Source organism: Cucurbita pepo, chromosome 5 (genome assembly GCF_057944985.1).
Source record: "Cucurbita pepo subsp. pepo isolate OVF chromosome 5, ASM5794498v1, whole genome shotgun sequence".
Lineage (NCBI taxonomy): Eukaryota > Viridiplantae > Streptophyta > Magnoliopsida > Cucurbitales > Cucurbitaceae > Cucurbita > Cucurbita pepo.
The window spans coordinates 18,834,578-18,855,598 of NC_141802.1; the positions used below are offsets into that span (position 1 = coordinate 18,834,578).

Here is a 21,021-nt window from a genome sequence, read left to right on the forward strand (position 1 = left end):
TGTAGCAGAGTCTATATGGCCAACAGCTGTTTAATGTCATTTATGCATAAGATCCCAAACTCTGACATATTTCACTGTCCTATCTCGTCGGTTCGGATTGTAAAAAAAAGATATCTATGCACACAAATTGGATCCGATACCTTCTCTTCCGTGCTTTTTCTCTTTCTTTTTTAATAATCAAATCCGCACATCTTCCCTTCCTCATTTGTCTACATTTACGCTAAGAGTTTGTCCCAATTTTATTATTTTTAAATTTCAGACCAACTTTTTAATCACATTTTTTATTTCACTCGCTCATAAATCTCTACAACCAAAAAAGACATGATTTTTCATATTATAATTACTCATCAGTTTTTTAGTATAACACTTTTTTTTTTTTTTTTTTGACAAACTACATTAACTTTCTCAGGTAATAATTGTATTTATGGGACGTAAAATAAAATCATAGGTATAAACTTAGGTTCAAATTTTATTTACAAGTGGATTTGGATACATAGTACTTCTATATACATGACTCACGTAAATGCACGTGGACCCATTAAGCAAATACCATACTTTTGTAAACTCTATGTCTGCATATAGGCTTACACGCTCTCTCGCAGCTGAACTACGGAAAGAAATAGGACCTTAAATCATTTATATATGTATACATCCATATTAACATATGAGGGGAAGTAATCCATGTTCAATGTACATATAACATGCATGAGTCTACGCATACAAATCATACATTCTTAGGATGATGCATACAATACTTCCATGTTATCATGACATACATTCTATACAATGCTATCATACATAATCATTATATTTCTTACATACTTTATAATGTATTTCAATTCACAATACCGTGAAAGTCATACACACGGTAATGAGATTTGCATGTATGGAAGTATGATATATCAAACAAAACATGCATAGTCATATAGTTATCACATACACATGTAATAACACAGGCATAAAATACACGTTAACCATACAACGCAGCAATTTCATTCAACCGGTTCATAGGCACTCCAACAATGAGTGCTCAACAAGGTTCTCCTAAGCTTGCTTTGGCCTAACATTATTGTGTTCGGCTTTACATAATCCAATTTTACCTACGATATTCCAATTGTAACCGTTGATATAGGCTTACTAAATAGAAGTTATTGAAATGATGAGATGATATAAGCTTGCTAAATAGAAGAAGTCACACCAATAGTTAGTTTGGTACAATTCAACTAGTTATTGTTTTTTAGATTAGTATTTTATACTAAAGTTTTGATATTATAGTGCATCTATGATAACATTTTATTTATTTATTTTTTCTTGGGAGAATTCCTTTTTTATCATACTATACTTTATAAAACATTTTGATCCAAAAAATGTTGTTTAGTCATCTAAAAGATCTAAAAGGATAGAGGTTGTTCAGTTATCCATCTCTTTGTGAGACGTGGAGATTAGGGGTTGCGCCATTAAATGCAAGTTTTATGATGAAATTATTCCTTATTCCAAAAGAGTTATTAGCATCTGATGATGAAGAAGATGAGGATTGTCTAAAGAGTTGAATCCTTTTGCTACTTGTCATCACATCACATCTCAAAAGGGTGATCACTCTCAAATCCCCACCAGATTGTAGATTTCTTAACTAGTCTTGAAAAAGAAATGGATCTATTTTGTGGTTTCGGCATAGAAGATGATTCGAGGGAAAAGTCATACTTGGCGGTAGCTTTGTTGTCGGTTGTGCATATTCGCATTCCCCAACAAATAGACTTCCCTAGATCCTGAGGCTTTGAAGCCATCAATTTTATGGCTGAAGGTTATGCATTTAGTCAACCAATCTAATCCAAAAATAAAAAATGCGGAAAGGATTGTAATTGCGAGACCTGATGTGTGGATCTAAGCAAACACCTACAGATCTGAACGATTGGGCATTGAATCTGGCAATAGGCGAGAGGTAGGGAAGGGAAATGCGAAAGAGATCCAAACAGCCCCTACTACCCTACGAAGAGTGGTTGTCGAATAAGTGAAAGAAAGAAGGCAAAAATGACTCGAGTAGAAATAACAGTAGGGGCGGACCAGGCACAAGAATACACAGCAAAGCTTCATCAATCATTAAAAAAAACAGTGAATTGTCATTCTCCACTTCACTAATTTTATAAACTTCCAGAAATACATGGCAAGACTACATGGCACAAAAATTGAAGCTGCAGCTAGTCTAGCGCCCTCGCCCCCGACCACGCCCCCGCCCCCGTCCACGCCCCCGTCCCAAAGGCTTCCCTACAGTTGCAGAAGAGGAAAACAAATACATAAGCAGTTGCAGGGATTGATGCACAAGCCAGAATACAAGAACAACGCATACCTGCAGTTGGTTTCTTGGGCTTGACCCTGGTTGTCTCTTCAACAAGTAAAGTCTCGAGATTCAAGCTGTCAGGGAGAATATAATATCTGATGCTGTTACCCCTCACACTTAAATGATCCATGGTAATGGGATTTTTCCCCTTTAGGGTAAGTTTCACAGCCTTCAAATGTGTATTCATGCTAATATCCACACCTAAGTAATACAAGAAAATTATCCTGTCAGAACTATACTTGACCAGAACTTAACAGAAAGTAAAAAGAATACGTGCAGAATCTACTTTACGGTCATGCAATGTGATCGAATATTACAATATCTAAACTTAGCAGCTGCGGTGCGATCTGGTGTTAGTCTCCCTCTCTATGCAAGTCATCTAAATAACATATGTTTCAGAAGTATTTGTGCAAACATATTGTTTTATAGACGGATGCTAGTTGTCTCGAGTGAAAAAAAATTCTCCAACAGAAGATGTAACCAACTAAAATTATAATATTCTAATTGCCTCAAGAGTCTCAGAACGGGCAAACTCACTGAGTGGTTAATTATGTAAACTCAATTGTGCTCGAGAGCCTATCTATCGCCAATCTCAATGGTCTAGAGCCTTCTTTCAATCATGGAGGAATGGGGAGGGTTAGTCCTTTCTACTTTTGCTAGAAAGCTTGATGGAGACTAGGTGATCCATGATCGATGTGGAAAGGCAGAGGTTGGGGGAGAGAGATGAGGTAAAGACAATTGCAATGTTCCTCTGTGAAACATATCTTTGAAAAATCTAGAAGCCTCTATAGGTCAGGGAGTTGTGCACTAGTCACATACTAAACTTTAAAGTAGTTGTCGAAGAATTAGCCTTAAGAGATATTGTGTAATTCATGAGTTAGCGTCTAAGCTGAGAAAGAATGATATCTATTTCTCAGCTTGAGGGGGAGTGTTGAAGAATATTTGTGTAATCCCATTAAATAAGAGAAGTAGTTAACCTCCCCAATTTTTCACCTAGTATCCTGGGATTTATTTAGATTTAATGTTACTTCGAAAACAATAACAAGCTAATTAAGACTTGCAAATGGTATCAAAGCGTAACTGCCATCAAAATCCTCCGACAATAAGACTCTATCTTTGTTGCTCAAATCAAAAGAAGTTACTAGCTAATTTAGACTTTGCAACATGGTATCAGAGCCTAAAACTAACCACTAACTCAATCGGTGAAACCTTCATAACCACTGATAATCCATCGTGATAAGTTTCATTCAGAGCCTTCTTAGTTGCCGACCTTCTGTGCATTACAGTAACCAACCATTCGCTGCTCTACTTCTTGCTTTCAACCGAGTATATCACAGTAACTCACACAATCGAGTATCACAGTCCCGCAAGGTCACCATTGCAAAGGCGTAAGTCCAACTTTCTGCTTTTGCTTCCAAGCCGCAAGAATGCCCTCAAACCACTATCACATCAAGTCCACTACTGCCCACTCACGCCAACAGCCACTGTATTCCACTGTCGCATGAGCCGCCAACATTAATGACAGTACCGCCAATAATCGCAGTGAGCACGAGAGAGGTGAGCGATGCTCGTGGAAGTGCTCTAACAGGAGAGAGCACGAGATAGGCAAGCAACCTATGGAAGTGCCCCAACAGGAGTGAGCAACAGAGAGACAAACAAAACCTATGGAAGTGCTCCAACAGGAATGAGCACGAGAGAGACGAGCAACAGCATAGAAGTGTTCCAAGAGAAGAAAGCATATGAGCATGAGAGAGGCAAGTGATGCCCATGGAAGTTCTCCCTGAGGAAAGAGCACCAGAGAGTCAAGCAACACTCCTGAATGTTCTCTAAGAGGAAAGAACACTAGAGGAAAGAGATGCCCGTGGAAGTGCTACAAGAAGAAAGAGGCATGCGACACCCGTGAAAGTGCTCTAAGAGGAGAGAGCACGAGAGAGGCAAGTGACGCCCATGGAAGTACTCCAAGAGAAGTGATTATGAGAGAGGCCAGTAACGCCCATTGAAGTGCTCCAAAGGGATAGTACGCATAAGTTACGTGCTCTCACAGCTTCATCTGATAGATGGATGACAAAAAAACTTTACAACTTACTACTTCATGAGTTAATATCCAAGCTCAGAATGAATGATATCTATTTCTTAGCTAGAGGTGGAGTGTCAAAGAATATTTGTGTAATCCCATCAAGTAAGGGAAGTAGTTGACCTCCCTAATTTATCACCTAGTATCCAATGATTTATTTAAATTTTATTGATGATTGAAATTTATTTTTCACCTAAAAAACAACAGAGTAGCATAGTTGCTGTCAAAATCCTCCTTCAACAAGACTCTCAGACTCTTACCACTCAGATCAAAAGAGGTTGCTAGCTAATTTAGACTTGTAATAGTAACCCTACTATTGCATGCAATAGGTTTTAGTGAAAGATCATTATTATCAAATTTAACAGCAATACAAATAGGGATCAATGTAGTTTAAGGATATTAAGAATGCTATGCTACTTCATAAACCACTCAAAATTGACAGTGTAGTTCAAATTCCAATTATACTTTGGACCGAAATGCTAGGCAACTTCAGATAATAGTTGAATATAATGAAGAAAATAGAATTGGACTTGAAGTTTTAAAATGCTTTGCCTGCAAAATCATAAAACTAGGGTCTCACCAGATTAAATCTAAGTTAGTTTCGCCACATTAATTCTAAGTTTTATGCAGAGGATGTTGCGAGTGGAAGAGAGATGGAAACCTGTGATGGTGCCATGGACCACAGTTCCATTTTTAAGCTCGATTGAGACAGTCTCATTATTGAGTTTCATTAAAAACCTGTCCATTCATCAAAACAAAGTTTCTTAACATCAAAACAACCATTCAATGTTGTGAACAATGAATAAATCAAGAAAAAAAACTTCAAAGAAGAATTGAAGGAGATAAAAGAAAATGGCATACCTAACGAGCTTCATGATAACGGAGGAAACACGAAATGTAGGGTTTTGGTAGAACACAGTGTGAAGAAGATAATCAACTGACCAGGCTAGTCCAAGCTAACAGTGTTTTCAAGTGGGTGCAAGATATTTTATAGATGATCGTCAATTCCAAATAGCAAACTGAAAAAGTTTATGAAAGATAAACAAGGCCCAACTACTACTACAACCACTACGCAAGTTGTTATCTACCAACCCCAACAACAATCCCACATGTGAAGAAAAAAAAAAACAACAGGAATTAAATTTCTCCCGCCAACCAGCACGTCAATGGAAGGGGGGGAAGAAACTGTGATGAGAGAGAGAGAGAGAGATAGAGACCGATAAGAGTACCTGAGATCAAGAGAGGAAGAAGATCTAAGGGAGTGAGACAACAAGTCAAGAAATGCAAGCGGCAGCGACACTGCGCGGTAGTAAAAGATGGAGCGCAGAGAAGGCGTTAAATCTGAAAAGAAAGGGAGGGACCCAGACGACTAGGGTTTGTGACATATTTTCATGTTCTTTGCGATTGCCATGGCTATAAATCAACTGCAATCTTTTTTTCTTTGGATTTTATCACTTATGTGTTCATAAACTTCAAATGCTTTGTAACTATTGTATTGTATAGAACACATAGAGAAGTTCCAAGCATGGAAGAAAACTTGTAATGAGTTGGGATACGAATTGGACAAGTTTGTAAAGCAAGTTGATAGGGTAAAAAAACAAAAAAAAAAAAAGCGTTTTTTTGTAAGTTTGATGAACTAGCATCAAAATTATGAAGATAAAAATGCATATGCATTTGTTTCTAGCATCAAGCTTTGTGTTGATTGTAGCCGTGAGACACTAAAACTAACGCCTTAGTGATGATACCTGCGCAATTTTCTCTTTATTTGACTGTATATGTGGACGTTGAGACTCCTTCTCAACTCAAATTTCATTATATTCTTCTTTATACTCCAATCTTCAAAATATTTTCATATTTATCAATAAAATCTTAATTACTTCCGTTTACTAAAATGCCTCAAATTCTACCCATTTTAACACAAATACACGTCAAAAGCACACAAATTAACCCAAAATTACCCTATTTAACTATTATCAATTAGATATTTTTTAGTGGGTAAATAGATCGTGAACACAAAGTTCCACTAGTTTGTCCGATAAACATTATAATATGGAAGGACATTCAATTAGAAAAGCGGTAACCATTATTATATGAGATAGAATTTATAATCGCTCAGTCCAGTAACTATGTAAATAATTTTCTTAAAGCCCTCTGTAAAAGAGTTTTGATACTCTCGAAGAATTTCTCCCGAGGTGGTCGAAATCCAATAAATAATTAGCTAGCTTAAATAAGGAAGAGATGGAGTCAAAAACCTAAGTTTTGTAGATCTAAATTCACTAATATAATTATATAAATGTGGTAAACAATCTAATCCTTCAATGAAATTGATTTTTTTAACCATACAAGTTCGAAGCTTTAGGTCTACAAAATCTCCCTCCTTCACCCAACAGTTGGTCGAGAAAAAAGTTGATTAAAGTCGGCTATTTAATTATTAATTAATTATTTTAATTCAACTATCGGTAACGAATCGGCAGGAAGTTGCTGCAATCGTCGAACACCGACTACTATAAAACTCCTTGCGGTGGCGGACAGCCAAAACTTGGCAAATTTGTTTCAAGCATGGCTGCTAATTTCTGGACTTCATCGCACTAGTAAGCTCCTATAGAATGCCCTCGCGCTAAATCGATTCTTTTCTTTTATACATCTTGTACCAGTTTTCTTGTTCTTTATTTCTTTATGCCCATGTATCCTACAGCAAACAACTCATGGACCAAGAGGAGGTCGATGTGGTGCAATCGCTCGATAAAGATAGGGGCATTACTCTCGAGGACTTCAAGCTCATTAAGATGCACATGGCCAATTGTAATTACCCTTTTCGCATCTTCCTCTTCTTCTTCTTCATTTATTTTTTTTTTAAAATTTTGTTTATTAACGGATTTTTGATCTCGTATTGGTTACCACCGTCCCCCCCTGTTCTCTTAGTTTAAGTAGAACACACAATAAATTTCTCTTAATTTCAAAGTAGGATAGTTCTTTGGACTAACGTTATCGACAATATGCAAGCGATCCTAGGCAATGTCCCATCTTCCTTCAGCCTGTTACTTACCCAATGCGAAAAGGAGGGGGCAACAAGAGAGATTTTTAATGTTTCCTTCATCTCATCTGTAAACAAATGGCTTTGGAGTTCTGTCACAGAAAAGGAGGCTTTGTGGAGGAGCAACTTACCCAGAAGAAATCTAGAGGGAAAATAGATGAATGCAAAATGATTATATTTCAATTACACCCCCAGGCTTTATGCAATCCTCAATACTGAAGACCTTTTTATTAGTCAAGTTTGGAACCCCACAAATGGTACTTGGATTCAACCATGTGATGATAAATGTAAGTAGACATCTAATGGCTTTGGGATTTGTCAAAATGCTTTGAAGCTTGGCTCTAGCTTAAGTAAATGGATTTGGAAGAATGGATATTGAAAGAAAGTGAAAATATTAATGTTGAGAGCTCCTTTTGGGTGGCATTAATAACATATGACACAATCCAAAGTGAATTCGACCTTCCTCTTTTTCCACATTATGCTCTTATGTGCATAGAGGACAAGAAACCACTTTTTTGGATTTACCTTACATGGTCTTTTGGATTCGAGCTTCAATTCACACTACTTTTGAAGCTTTCCTCAGCTTGTGAGTTTTAGATCGAAATTTACCAAAGTAGGAGCGCAATTATATAATTCATTGGATTCCACTGGGAAAAGATCCTTAGATCCAATATGGTTTCTCTGAATTATTCAAAGGGAAAATTGGTAGAGCAAGAGAATTGATGCGCCAACCTCTTTATTTTCCTCTTGATTTGTTTTCTTTTCTTTTTTAGATGTGCCACCTCTTTAACTTACTTCGAATCATAACAAATTATTTTGGATTAGATTTTTTGGAGACTTCTCTCCTTTGTTGTTTAGGGTACACCATTTTGGTATTGGAGCAACTAGTTGGCTTATGATGGCTGCTGGTAATAAAGACTAGAAAGCTCATGTTACTGAATATTCAACAATGCACATCGAAGTACAAGAGGATATCGATTAGACTACCCTTTTCCCAAGAAGAGACGAGAGAACATGGTTGGTATTGTGATGAATAAGATTTGACTACAATATGTGCAAAACATAGACATGCAACCCAATAAATGCATATGATTCGACCTCCACGAGAGTGGTGAGGAAGCCTGATTGGGTCCTTAGATTAGGTTTTCCGTACAGAACACTGCCCTTTTCAAGCTCTAAATTTGAGACCACACTCAACAGGTGTCTTTCGGCTGGTAGTCTTCAACAACGAGCTTGGTCCACGATTGTGGAATATGTGTTGAAAGAAGATTTCTCGCCCTATCGCAGGAGGAGGAGGGGTACCTTTTCACAAGGGAGGGTTCCTTCTTTTCCTAAATGGGGCATCGGGTATCACTAGGGTGGGCGAAGGTGCTCTGTACTCATTTAGCTTGGCAAGCAAGTAATTTTGCCTTGTACTGGATTGGGTCAGAAAGACTTAAGGTATTCTTTTGGATTGATTTGACAGGTAGTTAGAGGATGCATGGGAAAGGAATTTTTTTTCAATAATACAATGGAAATCCGGACTTGCTGTTTTGATCCCAACGATTCCGTTTATGGAGTTTGTATCATTTGAGCATAAGTCTCTTTTTCATTCATTCAATGAAAAGTTTTATTTCTCATCAAAAAAAGAAAAGATTCTGAGGACTCGGGAAGAATTTGAGTAGATTTTCTAGCCTGATTTTGTATTTTGATTATGATGAATGCTTTCATGGATTTTTACAAGAGTTGATGGGTCAAAGAATGAAATATCTTTTTGTTTTTGGGATTGAAATTGAAGAATTTTTATATTAAATTGCCGATGGAAGGAAAAGGTTTTTGGATAAAAGATTTTACAAGAATTGTTGATCTCAACTCAAATCTTACTATTATTTTGAACTACAAGTCTTCAAATATGTTGCTGAATTCTTTCTAGTATTATGATCAGAGGGAATACCCATCATATATGAGGATTCTTCTCTTTGGGGTTTCTGTTGCAGTTTTTTCTTCTGTTATTGGTCCTTTCCTCACCTCATACCCCTTCAGCTTTCTACTCGGAAGGTTAAAATTTTAGGAAATTAATTTTTTTTTTTTGTTTGATAGGTTTTATGTGGGAGATTCAACACTATGGATCGTGTCTAAAACATCCTTCTTTCATTATTTTTCTTGCAATGATGCATTCTATATAAGCATCAAGTATAGGATCTTCATCATTTATTGTGGTGGTGTTAGGTTGTTTAATCCCTCTAGGTTCGATAGCTGGATTTTTTTGGCTTGTGTTGGATGTGGAATGGTGATTGTTACCGTTATGATTGAGGAGGTGCTATTGGATTCACCTTTTCTTCAAAGGGCATAGTTCTGTGTCATGTTAGTTTCTTTGCTACCATGTGGGGAGTTTGGTTCTAGAGGAATAATAGAAATTTTAGAGATGTGGTGCGATCTCGTGCTGGGGATTTGGAGGTGGTGAGGCTTAATGTCTCCTTATAGGCGTCCATCACTAGTCCTTTTTGCATTTATGATCTTGGTTTAATTTTGTTGGATTGGAGCCCATTTTTGTAGTTTTGCTGGGCTTGTTTTTTTGTATACCCTTGTATATTTTTTCACATTTCTCCATTCAAGTTCAGTTTCTTATCACGAAAAAAATGAATTCAAATACGAGTATGGGATTGTTTATGGGGGCTGGTAACGAAAAACCGGTACTACAAAATTTTGGCACCCACAAATTGCATGCAACAGTCTTATATTTCACTCACAGGGTCAAGATTTTACCAATCTAGTCTCATCCAAGCCTACGGTAATTTATGTCCAAAAATATGTAAATAGAACACCAAAATTTTAGAGGAAATTCTTTGAGAGCATGCGGTATTGGACCAAAACATAGTTCTATTTAGATTTAGAGCCGCATAATTGGGTCTATCACTATGATGCAAAGAATTTGAAAGGGTTACACAACAGGCAAAAAGAAGAACCTCAAGAGAACTTTTGGAGGAGAAAGTGACCAAGCTTTTCTCGTAGATATTTTCTTATTAGTTTGGTTTTTCTTTGTCTTCCTAAATTTTTATGGTACATTTTTCTATCTTTATGAATGAAAATAAAAGATTGTTTTAAAAAGTAAGAGAATAGGTTGTTCTCTGATTCTTGTTTTCCTTTTGTTTCAGATATACTGAAGTTGGCTCAACATGTGAAAGTTAGACAAAGGTAGTCATGGTTTGGTTATTTCTTTATTATATCATTATGTTTCACAATTTTGTAAGATATTGTCCACAATTGCATGGAAATTATTCCTTGAAAATGCATGAATTCATGTTGAGTTATTCGTTTTTTCTTTTATGGACTCAACAGTGGTTTCCTTTTCGTAGTTCTTGTATTACTGCTAAGTTGTAAGAACAAAGAAAACAAATTCTTTGTATTTCTGTACCATGGATGACCTGGAAGTCTTTTCTAAAGTTCCTTTCTCGGGTTTGAGGATTTTCTCCTCTATATCTTTACTTATTCTATCAATGAAATGTGATAGGATAGGCAAAACCTTCATAACTTTACGTTTACAAGGAGTGCACAAGGGAATTAGTCTGGTTAGATAATTGTGTATCAGAGGGTATATTTTGTAAGTAGGAGAAATGTTGGCCCCTTTAGTAAGGTTTGTCAGAAGAGTGTATTTAGTCAATAATGTAAGTAGTAGGTATTCTTGCCATTTGTTTTTAAACAAGAAATGTAATTTTTCATTGAATAAATGAAAAGAAACTAATGCTTGTACAAGCTTTGGGAGTGAATGTACCCAGAACCAACAAAAGCAAAAGGAACACAATAGCAACCCAATTAGGAATAAGAGACAGAAAAGGAAACTCCCACAAAAAACAAGAAATTAAGCTCACAAAACAACTAAAGATCCTTTGGAAAAAAGCCCCACACAGAAGCTGCCCACTGAAATGTGCACAAAAGGCCAACAAAAACTTGAAAGAGATGCCACCAAATCACTAGGGACGCTCATAAGACAAGGTCAAAAGACCAAGAAGCAATAGACAAACCAGCTCCAGCAGAATAAACCTAGAACAAACTTTAAAGAACCTTCAAGGATAGAGGGAACAAACAACAATGGAGTGAAAAAACAAGAAAAGCCAAAACCCCAACCAAATTAGGAGAAAAACAGCGATGAAAGCTGCGGAGGAGAAGCTAATGAAAAAAAGGCTTTGAGAAGGAGCTGTAAAACTATGCTTGAACATTATTTCCATCCAAATTTATGGGAGAAATTTCTCAAAACTCAAGGCTATGAGCTTGAATAAACTTGTCACATTCTTGAAATGAAGAATAGATCTTCAAAATAAGAGTCCTCAACTACAATATCATCACTCTTGTTTTCTATGGGCAGCAAGGTAGACTCCACACTGTTCATGCTGACAATTGATTCAACATCTAACTTATCCTCACAACATGAGGGAGAATGAGAAGAAGTAGGGTCTTTTTATAGAAATAATGACTCATTTGATGAGGACAAAATCAAAATTTGTTGGTGGAGAACTTATTAGCTGCCATGGCTGGAGATTCATCAAAGGGCGTCTCAATGGGTCATTGGTTTAGTTGGTCCATAGATGTCGTACATTGGAACCCATGGTTATGGAACCATCAAACAAACTTCAATGTGACTAGAAAAGACATGCTCATTCCAACATGTCTTCTAGTCGGTGTTTTATGTTGCGTAAGTAGTGTCAAGAATCATACCGAATGATTTCATTGTCCTTTTTTTGATAAAATGTGTGGCCCCTTTTTGTCCTCCAGAAATATCTTTTATGTAAGGAATCTGAGTAGTAGTTATGAGGGCAAGAGAATCTAGGGAATTGGTTACTATTTTTTTTTTAATAAGATAGTAAAAAGGGGTGGAAGGAAGGCTACTGGGGGAGTGATTAGCTGGAGGGAAGTGGTGCAATGATTAGCTGCAGGGAAGAGGTGCTCTTGAATTTTCCCTTTTGTTTTGTACACATTGATATTTAATACTATTCAACTTGATTCATACATAAACATATGTAAGTCTTTCTTTCTCTATTTTCAATGAGAAACACATCGTCATTGTTATTTTAGCTTTTGTCATAAACTAGTTCATGTTTTCCAATGGAAATTCACTTGGCTTAATTTTCTAAATTGTTTTCTTTGATAAGTTATTGTTTTTGTGTTTAATCGTTTTTCCAGGGTTATTGCAACTGCTATTACATATATGAGACGTGTTTATACCAGGTATAGTAGAATTCTGTCGCAGAATGGAAAAATTCATCAAGCCATTGACTCTTATCTGTTGTTTTAGTTTGAGATCAATCTCGAATTTTGTAATCAGAAATGGTCTCAAGTACACTGAGGTTTTAATGTTTACATATATCTCTTCCAAGATGAGGAAAGAGAGCCGATCTTGTCCTTCAATATCTATCCTTAACATTTTGTTTGAGAAGAGTCATGAAAATAAAGCATACAGAATTTGTTAATCTAAATATTACATCGCCATCAACATGTGAAATCTGTGAGTCTAGCTCATGCAATTGTTGCTACACGGCACTAGGGGTCTTTCCTTCTTTGTAGTTGAATCTACGCTAAGAAACAAAACTATTTAACTCTTTTACATTTGAATTCATGCTGTCATTGAGAAGGAATAGAAGAATGTAAAGGAAAACAAAAAGACAGCCCCAAAAAAGGAGCCAAACTATCAGATCATATATCAATTAGAAAATAGACAGAATGAGGATGAGATTAATAAAAAGCCTCGTCCTTACCTGCACAGAAAAGATTATGTTGTTAGCTAACAAGAGATAGGATAAGAGAAGCTTATCTCTTCCTGCCTGAAATTCTTGAAGAAGGTTGTTCTCTACCCTTGAAACCAAACTACTCAAAATATTTTCCACTTGAAAAAACGGGTAAGAGAGAGGATTACCTTGTCTCAAACTCCTCGATGCACAAATCTACCTCTATGGACTTGATACATCTCGAGATCCAAGATCTCCATTTGTAGCCAAAATTTTTCTTCCAAAAAATCCTGATCCACATGATCATAAGTTTTTTCAAAATCGACCTTAAAGATCAATTCTTCATGCTTACAACTTCCATAATCCTCAATGGCCTTGTTGACAATAATAGCCTAGTCCAAAATTTGTCTACATCTATAAAGGCCCTTTGGAACTTGGATATTGTCTTAGGGAGAATCTCCTTATTTTGTTTTAACAAAGTACAAAACTTCTCATTGATGAAATAAAAAGAGACTAATGCTCAAACTTACCTGGGAGTGAAAATAAGAGCATAAAGCTCATCACAAAGGGAAAACAAAATTAAGATCAATACCTAACAAAGAAAAGCACTTGGATTGAGAACACAATGAAGAAGCTTTCAAACTAGCAAAATCAAAGCTGGCAGCTCAAGGAAGAAACTTATCCTTAAAGAATCTCAAATTCCAACCATAGATCCAACAGGAGCTTTGATCGCATTAGATCATAATAAAAGGGACATTGAAGCCAATGAATATTGACCTTCAAATCGGAGGAGAATACCTTAGATTCGTTGAACATAGAGAGAAACTTGTGTCAACACTTATGGACACTGATCACTATACTAATAGGTCTAAAATTCTTCACCCTTGCCCAATTTTTCTTCTTGGGCACGAGACAGTCAGAGGTCTCATTCAGGAATTTGTTTAGAATTCCTTTCTCATAGAAGAAAGAAAAAGAAAAAGAAAAGAAAAACCCTTTTCATAGACCATCCTCAATAAAACCCAATTACTGCAAATAACTTGGGAGGGGAGCACTGGTTTAATTGGAATGTTTTTATCTTTCTTTTAAGATGTTCTTGTTTGCACTTTCTTTTTGTTATCTGTTCAGTCCCTTACAGATTTTGTATTTTTGGGCATTAGTCTCTTCTCATTTCATCAATGAATTTTTTTGTTTATTGTTCATAAAACATTCTCAATCATCCTAAAAAAAAGGCCACCGTAAAACCATTTGAACCTAGGGTTTTCATTCCTATCAAACCCAAAAACCACCCTTCTTAATATTTGGGAGATTTGACATGGTATCATAGTAGGATGTCTTGAGTTTGAATCCCTGTAATGTCATTTTCTTCCCAATCAATATTGATTTCTACTTGTTGGATTGTTGATATATTTAAATTTACCATAACCCATCAGCTTAAGCTTGTGGGTTGATTAATAATTTAACAAGGGTCAATAATCAATAGGTGGACTACATACTCTTGACCTTCCAACACTTGCTTGATTTAATGTCTCACTTTGGGCAACATTTTTCTTTTGAATTGGAGCCCTCTCTTGTTTCATTAGGTTTGTTCCTGTTTTGCTTCTTTTTTAGGTTACTGTTTGTTTGTTTTAGCTGGTTCTTTTGTCATTTTTCTCGATTGAAGGTCAGTTTCTCAATTAAAATAAAAAATTCATTGAATATTTATTATAGAAAATATTTCTTTCGACCTCTTTTCATTATTCTCTTTTCATCTTTCTTCTTTTTGCTAATTTTATTTCTGTGATGATAGACAACTCTTTTAGCTACTTCAAGAATCGTTCCAAACTATTTTTTACTACTAGCAACTCTCTGTTCAATTTATTTTAGTGAGAATTCTGATTAACGGACAAATTCATTCTTTTCTCTTGTTATTTCCATTTTTTCTTAATTCAATAGCTTTTCTGTTTAATATAGTGCATAAATCTCTCTCAGTTTTTCATGAAGTGCATTAATGCAGTTGTTTGTAATTGACTCTTTTTAGAAAGAGTATGACAGAATATGATCCACGATTAGTGACCCCAGCCTGCCTACATTTGGCTTCAAAAGCAGAAGAAAGCACGGTGCAAGCTAGACTCCTGGTCTTTTACCTTAAAAAAATACGTAATCATTTACTCTTTTAGTATACTACACTATTATTTGCTTCCGCTCATTAAAAGATGCCCTGGGTACTGGTGGCATGTGAAATAGTTAATATCTTTGGTTCTTGCCTTACAGAGTCTGATGATAAACATAAGTATGAGATTAAACACATACTGGAAATGGAAATGAAGATTTTAGAAGCCCTCGACTATTATTTGGTGGTATTCCACCCTTATCGAGCTTTGTCTCAGTAAGTAATTTAATTCACACTTGCATTATGTATTTTTATTCTTTCCGAAAAGGAAGCATAACTTTTTAATTTTTTGAAAAGAAATTAGAAAAGAAAAGGTTAAATTACAAATTTGGTCTTGAAAACTTGTAGGAGTGTCTATGGGTCTCCATACTTTTGTTGTTGTGTCTAATAACATTGAGTGTTAAAAAGTGTCTATTAGAGTTCTTAAACTTGGATTTTGTGTCAAATAGGTCCTAGGTCAACATGATATCCTCTCAAAGAGTTATCTTCGACTCTATGGTTGAGAGTTTGTGTATGTATTTATTTAGCTTCCATTGAGAGGGGTCGATGTACCCTCTTCCTTTCTTTTCTTTCTAATTATCACTTTTGTTTATTCCGTTTGCTGTATATAGCTGATCTCTTTAGGTGTGAAAAATATATTAGCATAAAGAGCAACTCTTATTAATGTATCTTCTGTTTACGGGTGTTTTTTTAAGTTAGTTTAAAGTTGTTAGGTTAGTTAAGAGCTGGTTGGTTTGTTATGGCCGTTTTTAGCCGATTAAACTTAACATCCTAGCTGCTTTGGGCTGATCATTGAATAATAAAATAACCCCTTTGAAGTTTTACATTAAGGTCATTGATTCAAATCACCCCACCCTCATTTGTGATAGTATTCTAATATGTATATATGTGTATATAAGTCAAAAGAAGCTTGGTAACCCAAAAGGGTTCTTGGAAATTACCCCACGTTACCTAGAAAAGAAAATTAATGCTTTACAAATGGGAAAGACAAATTGTAGTCTACAAAGAAACATCTCCAAACCAAACCTGTTAGAGAAAACCTACTTTCAACCTTGATTTCTTTGGTTTATACTAATCCTTCTTGTGCTTTTTGTTAAGTTTTGGTTTCTATTTGCCTTTGATCTATATTTAGAATCCGTATGTCTAAATTTCATATACCCTAATCCCTCTCTCTCTCTCCCCCTTCCCCCTGCCCCAAAAAAATAAAATGGCAGGTTGCTCCCAGATGCAGGCCTGAATGACATAAGTATGACTCAATTGACTTGGTAAGGGCATATGATAGATGCATTATTTAAAAAACTTCTGCTTGTCTTTCAACTCTTCTTTTTCTTGTCATACTTTGTTTCAAAGTTGATAAAAGTTCGAGCATAAAAGCTTGTACATTAGTGAATTTTTGTGTATGTAACTTATCAGAACCTTTTCCTTCTATTACGAATAAGTAAAAGTCATTTGTTACAAATGCATGAAAATGAACACATTATTAAAAAGTACAAGGACTACGTCATTGGTTTCGGGCAGTTTTATTAATAATTTTGTCTGTAAGTATGTTTTTTTGCTCATCTACCTGTTGTATTTTTTTATAACGGGAATAGTATTTCGTATGCAATCAGCCTTATCTTTCCAAATGTAATTTATACATTTTCCAGCTGTCATGCATGTGGTTTCTACAGCAATGTCCTTGAAGTTTGATATTTTGTATTATTTAACACAGCTAATTCCAAGAAAATGTAATGATTGCGTTCCAATTGTATAGGGGGCTTGTGAACGACACCTACAAGATGGATCTACTTCTTGTACATCCACCCTATTTGATAGCTTTGGCTTGCATATATATTGCTAGCGTACTAAGAGAGAAGGACACAACTGCATGGTTTGAAGAACTTCATGTTGATATGAACGTGGTGAGTCTATCGAGAGCTAAATTTCTTCCCAAGTTTTAATTGTGAATGTGGTGAGTCAATTGACTTTCTGTTGTCAGAACCACGTGTTGAGTTTGTTGTCTGTTGTAGTTAGTTGAGAGAGATATTTTTTCCTATCATTTACAACTAAGGATTATACCTTGATAAATAAATAAATAAAAAGAAGAAGAACAAAAAAGGCTGAAAAGGTTAACAAATCTAATTAGTCCTATACTTCAGAGATCAAAGACTGTCATGAAAAAAAATAACAAATCTAACTTCCTAAGATGCTATTTACAAGAATGCTATTAACTTCTTCAACATCCAACTTGTTATTCAAGTCTTCAAAATTAGGTCAATAAAAAGAGCCAGTCCTTTCAATGTGAAGTGTGTCAACTCTCAAACACACACGCTCTCATCTTTCTCCTTATTTGTATACACCCTCCACACCTTTCTCCATTATTCGTGGCAGTATTTGGGACCTTCAAGGGTAAAGAATGTCATTGGGGCACGATGGTTCCGACTCTCACACTCATTTCAGCTGAACATTTCTTATGAAAGATAAAATCAGAGACTTGCTTGTTATTCCAAGTCTTTCATAAAATGATCCCAAATTAGTTTCAAGTCAACATCAAAGTACTTAAAACTGTTAATGCTGCTTGTTATTCCAAGTCTTTCATTCTCATGCCATTGTTCATCAAAACTCTTATGTTGTTGAGACACCCCAACAAATGGTGTGGTTGAATGCAAAAATCGTCATCCTGATTTAGCCTGTTCTTTAATGTTCACTTCACATGTTCCGAAAGTTTATTTGGGAGAAGTCATTCTAACGGCCACATATCTCCTAAATTGTATGCCCTCTCGAATTCTTGGCTTCAACGCACCCTTACAAAGCTGCTTACTCTATATCCTACATCTCATCTTTGTCTTAACTACCACTAAAATTATTTGGGTGTATAGTTTTAACTAATATCTAACCATGGAAAACTTGATGATGATCCATGAAATGCATCTTTCTAGGGTACTCACACCTTACAAGAAGGATACTAATGCTATTATCCTCCAACTTGCCAATTTTTCCATACCATGTATGTCACCTTTTTTGAAAATCCCCTATTTTCTTTTTTGCAATCTTGTACTTCATGATATGAATCTCAAAATTAGGACTGCATTCCTCAATTCCCTTCATGCACACCTATATATTCTTATTATGATGAAGTAGATATCCTTACTATGATCAAGTCTTTTATATATCACAATCAGCTCAAAATCGAGAATCTAATCCTTCTTTGAGCTAGCTTCTTTGAGAATCTAACCCTAAACCCTAAACCAGGGACAGTAGAAGATGAAAAACGCCATTGCTATAAGGAAAGATGTTCGCTTATGTACTGAACATCCTATTTAGTATCACTTTTCTTATAATAATTGTCATCCTTTTTAGAGATTTTGTAATGCCTTTAGATCAAATACAAACTCTTAACACGGTTGAAGAAGCTTTACAAAGACCTTAATGAGAAACAACTGCTTGGAGTTGCAAGCGCTTGAAAAGAACGAAATGTGGATCCTCAACAAATTTTCCCTTTGGCAAGCGCACTGTTGAATACTATCAAGAAACTTTTGCTCAAGTTGCCAAGTTTAATATTGTTTGGCTACTTTCTTCTGTTGTACCAAATCTAGTTTGGTCTCTATTTCAATAAGAGGTGAAAAATGCATTTCTGAATGGCGATCTAGTAGAAGTATATATGGATATACTTCATGGATTTGAGGAAAAATATACCAAGGGAGAGGTATGTAAACTCGAGAAATCTTTTTATAGGCTAAAACAATTCCCTCGAGCTTGCTTGAAAGGCTTACTAATGTTTTGAAGCAAAATGATTCTTTAATTGTAAGGTAGAGAATCTACCTTTTTCAGTATCTTGGTCTTCCTTTAGCGGGTTATCCTAAGTTGGTAGCTTTGTGGCGTTGGGTGATAGATGAAATTCTTAATAGTCAATGAAGCTTAATTGTAAGGTGTTAAGTCGCTTACCTTTCTCAGTATCTTGGTCTTCCTTTAGCTGGTTATTCTAAGTTGGCATCTTTGTGGCATTCAGTGATAGATAAAATTCTTAAGTAGCTCGATAGATGGATGCATTTTTATTTCTCACGTGATAGTCCATGGATTGGCATCTTTGTGGCATCCAATGATAGTCCTTGGATAGGCGTCTTTGTGGCATCCAGTGATAGTCCATAGATTAGCATCTCCAAATCTTGGAAACGATTTGATTCCTATGCCTCTTGCAAATTAGGCAATGGTAAACGTATATTGTTTTAGCAGGACCTTCGGATTGGGGATTCTCGTTTAAAGATTTGTTTTCCTTAACTATTTGCCATCTCCTCATCTTGAAGTGGTTCGGTCTCCCTTGGTTTGAACGTTTGAATCTGCAAAGATTACCTGTCCCAACTATTTTTTCTTTTTTAGTAGGAGCCATCAACAGTTTTCACGGAGGAATTGGAGGTAGTCGGTAGTTTTGAAACAAGGCTGCATTTATATTCATTAAATATGATGTTCCAGAAGTCTACAATCCAGAGCTTCACTTCTTTGCTAGAAAGGCAATAGACGTATTCTAATGTGTCATCAATCGTGCTGTTTTGACATAATATATGATAAAATATTAAATAGGAGTATGTACATCCGTAGTACTAGTAAATTTTTCTATAAGAATGTTCATCTTGTTGCTGATATAGTCATTCTCGAAATGAAACTCATTCTTTTGAAATCATGATAGTTAAAATTTCTTTTCTTGCAGGTCAAGAATATCTCTATTGAGATATTGGATTTCTACGAAAACCACCGAATGATTACTGAAGAGAGAATTCTTTCGGCTCTGAACAAGCTATCTATGAAGCCATGAATGTGAAACAATTTCCAGTTCCTATCATAGATCGTGTAAGTGATGATATCCGCCTTTTTATCTATTATGGTAATGTGCTAATATATATTATTCTAGAATATAATTTTAGGAACTTGTGGGTGTAAAATATTGTGCATGGATATTTCTTAGCCTTTGCAAACTTGGTCAAGGAAAAGGTGTTACATTTGAACAAGGAAAAGATGTTACATTTGAACAAGGAAAAGAGATGTACCCATTGAAGGGGATTTTATGTTTGAAACAATATAGAGCGGTATACTAATAAACTAAAACGTGTAAGGAGAACTTTAGGAATGGTCATAATACCTTTTTAAAATATGGCAAAAAAATGGGTTTGAATGTTTGGACATGTCTTTTTTGTTAAGATATATAAAAATCATCTAACTTTTAACATCTTCTATTATGAATAAGAAAATGTTGACCGTTATTCAGTTTTTTCGCTATGTGCTTATCTTTTATTTAAGTTCTATAGATTTTTTATCATCGGAATTTTAGGTCAATAGCCAAGGAGCAATACAGTTGGAATTCAAACTAGAAATGTACTTTTTAGAAATGCCCACAATGCTTTAAAAATGGTGAAAATGGATAATTATACCCCTTCAGAAATGAAAAATTGCTTGTTCGAAACATTTTTTTTTACTCAAAAGAAGCGCCAAATTTTTTTTACTTAAAAGAAGTGCCAAATTTGTTAATTTAACATTTTCATTATGATTTGAAAAATATTGATAGACTATTTTCCCCCACTTGTCTTAAATGATAATAACAATCTATGAGAAATATACTATAAAATTAATCGAGAATGGGGTTATTTTAATATAACCCTAGTTAAAAATTGCCAATAGTATCCTCTTAAGAAAGGACAAAAAGAGAACAAGTTTTGAGACTTATTTTTACTACAAAGTTGTCTTAAATTCATTTAACTT

General features: G+C 35.4%; 2 protein-coding genes across 6 annotated transcripts; one reads left to right on the plus strand and one right to left on the minus strand.

Moving 5' to 3' along the window:
- Positions 1 to 2,073: 2,073 nt before the first annotated feature.
- Positions 2,074 to 5,835, minus strand: LOC111794343 (small nuclear ribonucleoprotein SmD1b). 4 transcript variants are annotated; one of them, XM_087124114.1, is made up of 5 exons: positions 5,639 to 5,835; positions 5,271 to 5,365; positions 5,071 to 5,147; positions 2,345 to 2,536; positions 2,074 to 2,262 (listed from the first exon to the last, which is right to left on the minus strand). In XM_087124114.1, the coding sequence occupies exons 2-5, from the start codon at positions 5,282 to 5,284 to the stop codon at positions 2,201 to 2,203; spliced, it is 345 nt and encodes a 114-aa protein (XP_086980240.1). In that variant the 5' UTR covers positions 5,285 to 5,365; positions 5,639 to 5,835; the 3' UTR covers positions 2,074 to 2,200. The 4 variants fall into 4 exon arrangements, with proteins under 4 accessions (XP_086980240.1, XP_023532066.1, XP_023532067.1 ...); XM_023676298.2 differs by having other exon boundaries at positions 5,271 to 5,385; XM_023676299.2 differs by having other exon boundaries at positions 5,271 to 5,428.
- Positions 5,836 to 6,770: 935 nt separating this feature from the next.
- LOC111794341 (cyclin-C1-1) lies at positions 6,771 to 20,342 on the plus strand. 2 transcript variants are annotated; one of them, XM_023676295.2, is made up of 9 exons: positions 6,776 to 7,000; positions 7,105 to 7,211; positions 10,578 to 10,617; positions 12,601 to 12,645; positions 15,160 to 15,278; positions 15,393 to 15,507; positions 16,506 to 16,556; positions 17,045 to 17,192; positions 19,976 to 20,342. In XM_023676295.2, exons 1-9 carry the CDS (start codon positions 6,969 to 6,971, stop codon positions 20,078 to 20,080), a joined length of 762 nt encoding a protein of 253 aa, XP_023532063.1. In that variant the 5' UTR covers positions 6,776 to 6,968; the 3' UTR covers positions 20,081 to 20,342. The 2 variants fall into 2 exon arrangements, with proteins under 2 accessions (XP_086980237.1, XP_023532063.1); XM_087124111.1 differs by lacking the exon at positions 12,601 to 12,645 and having other exon boundaries at positions 6,771 to 7,000.
- The last annotated feature ends 679 nt before the right edge of the window (positions 20,343 to 21,021 follow it).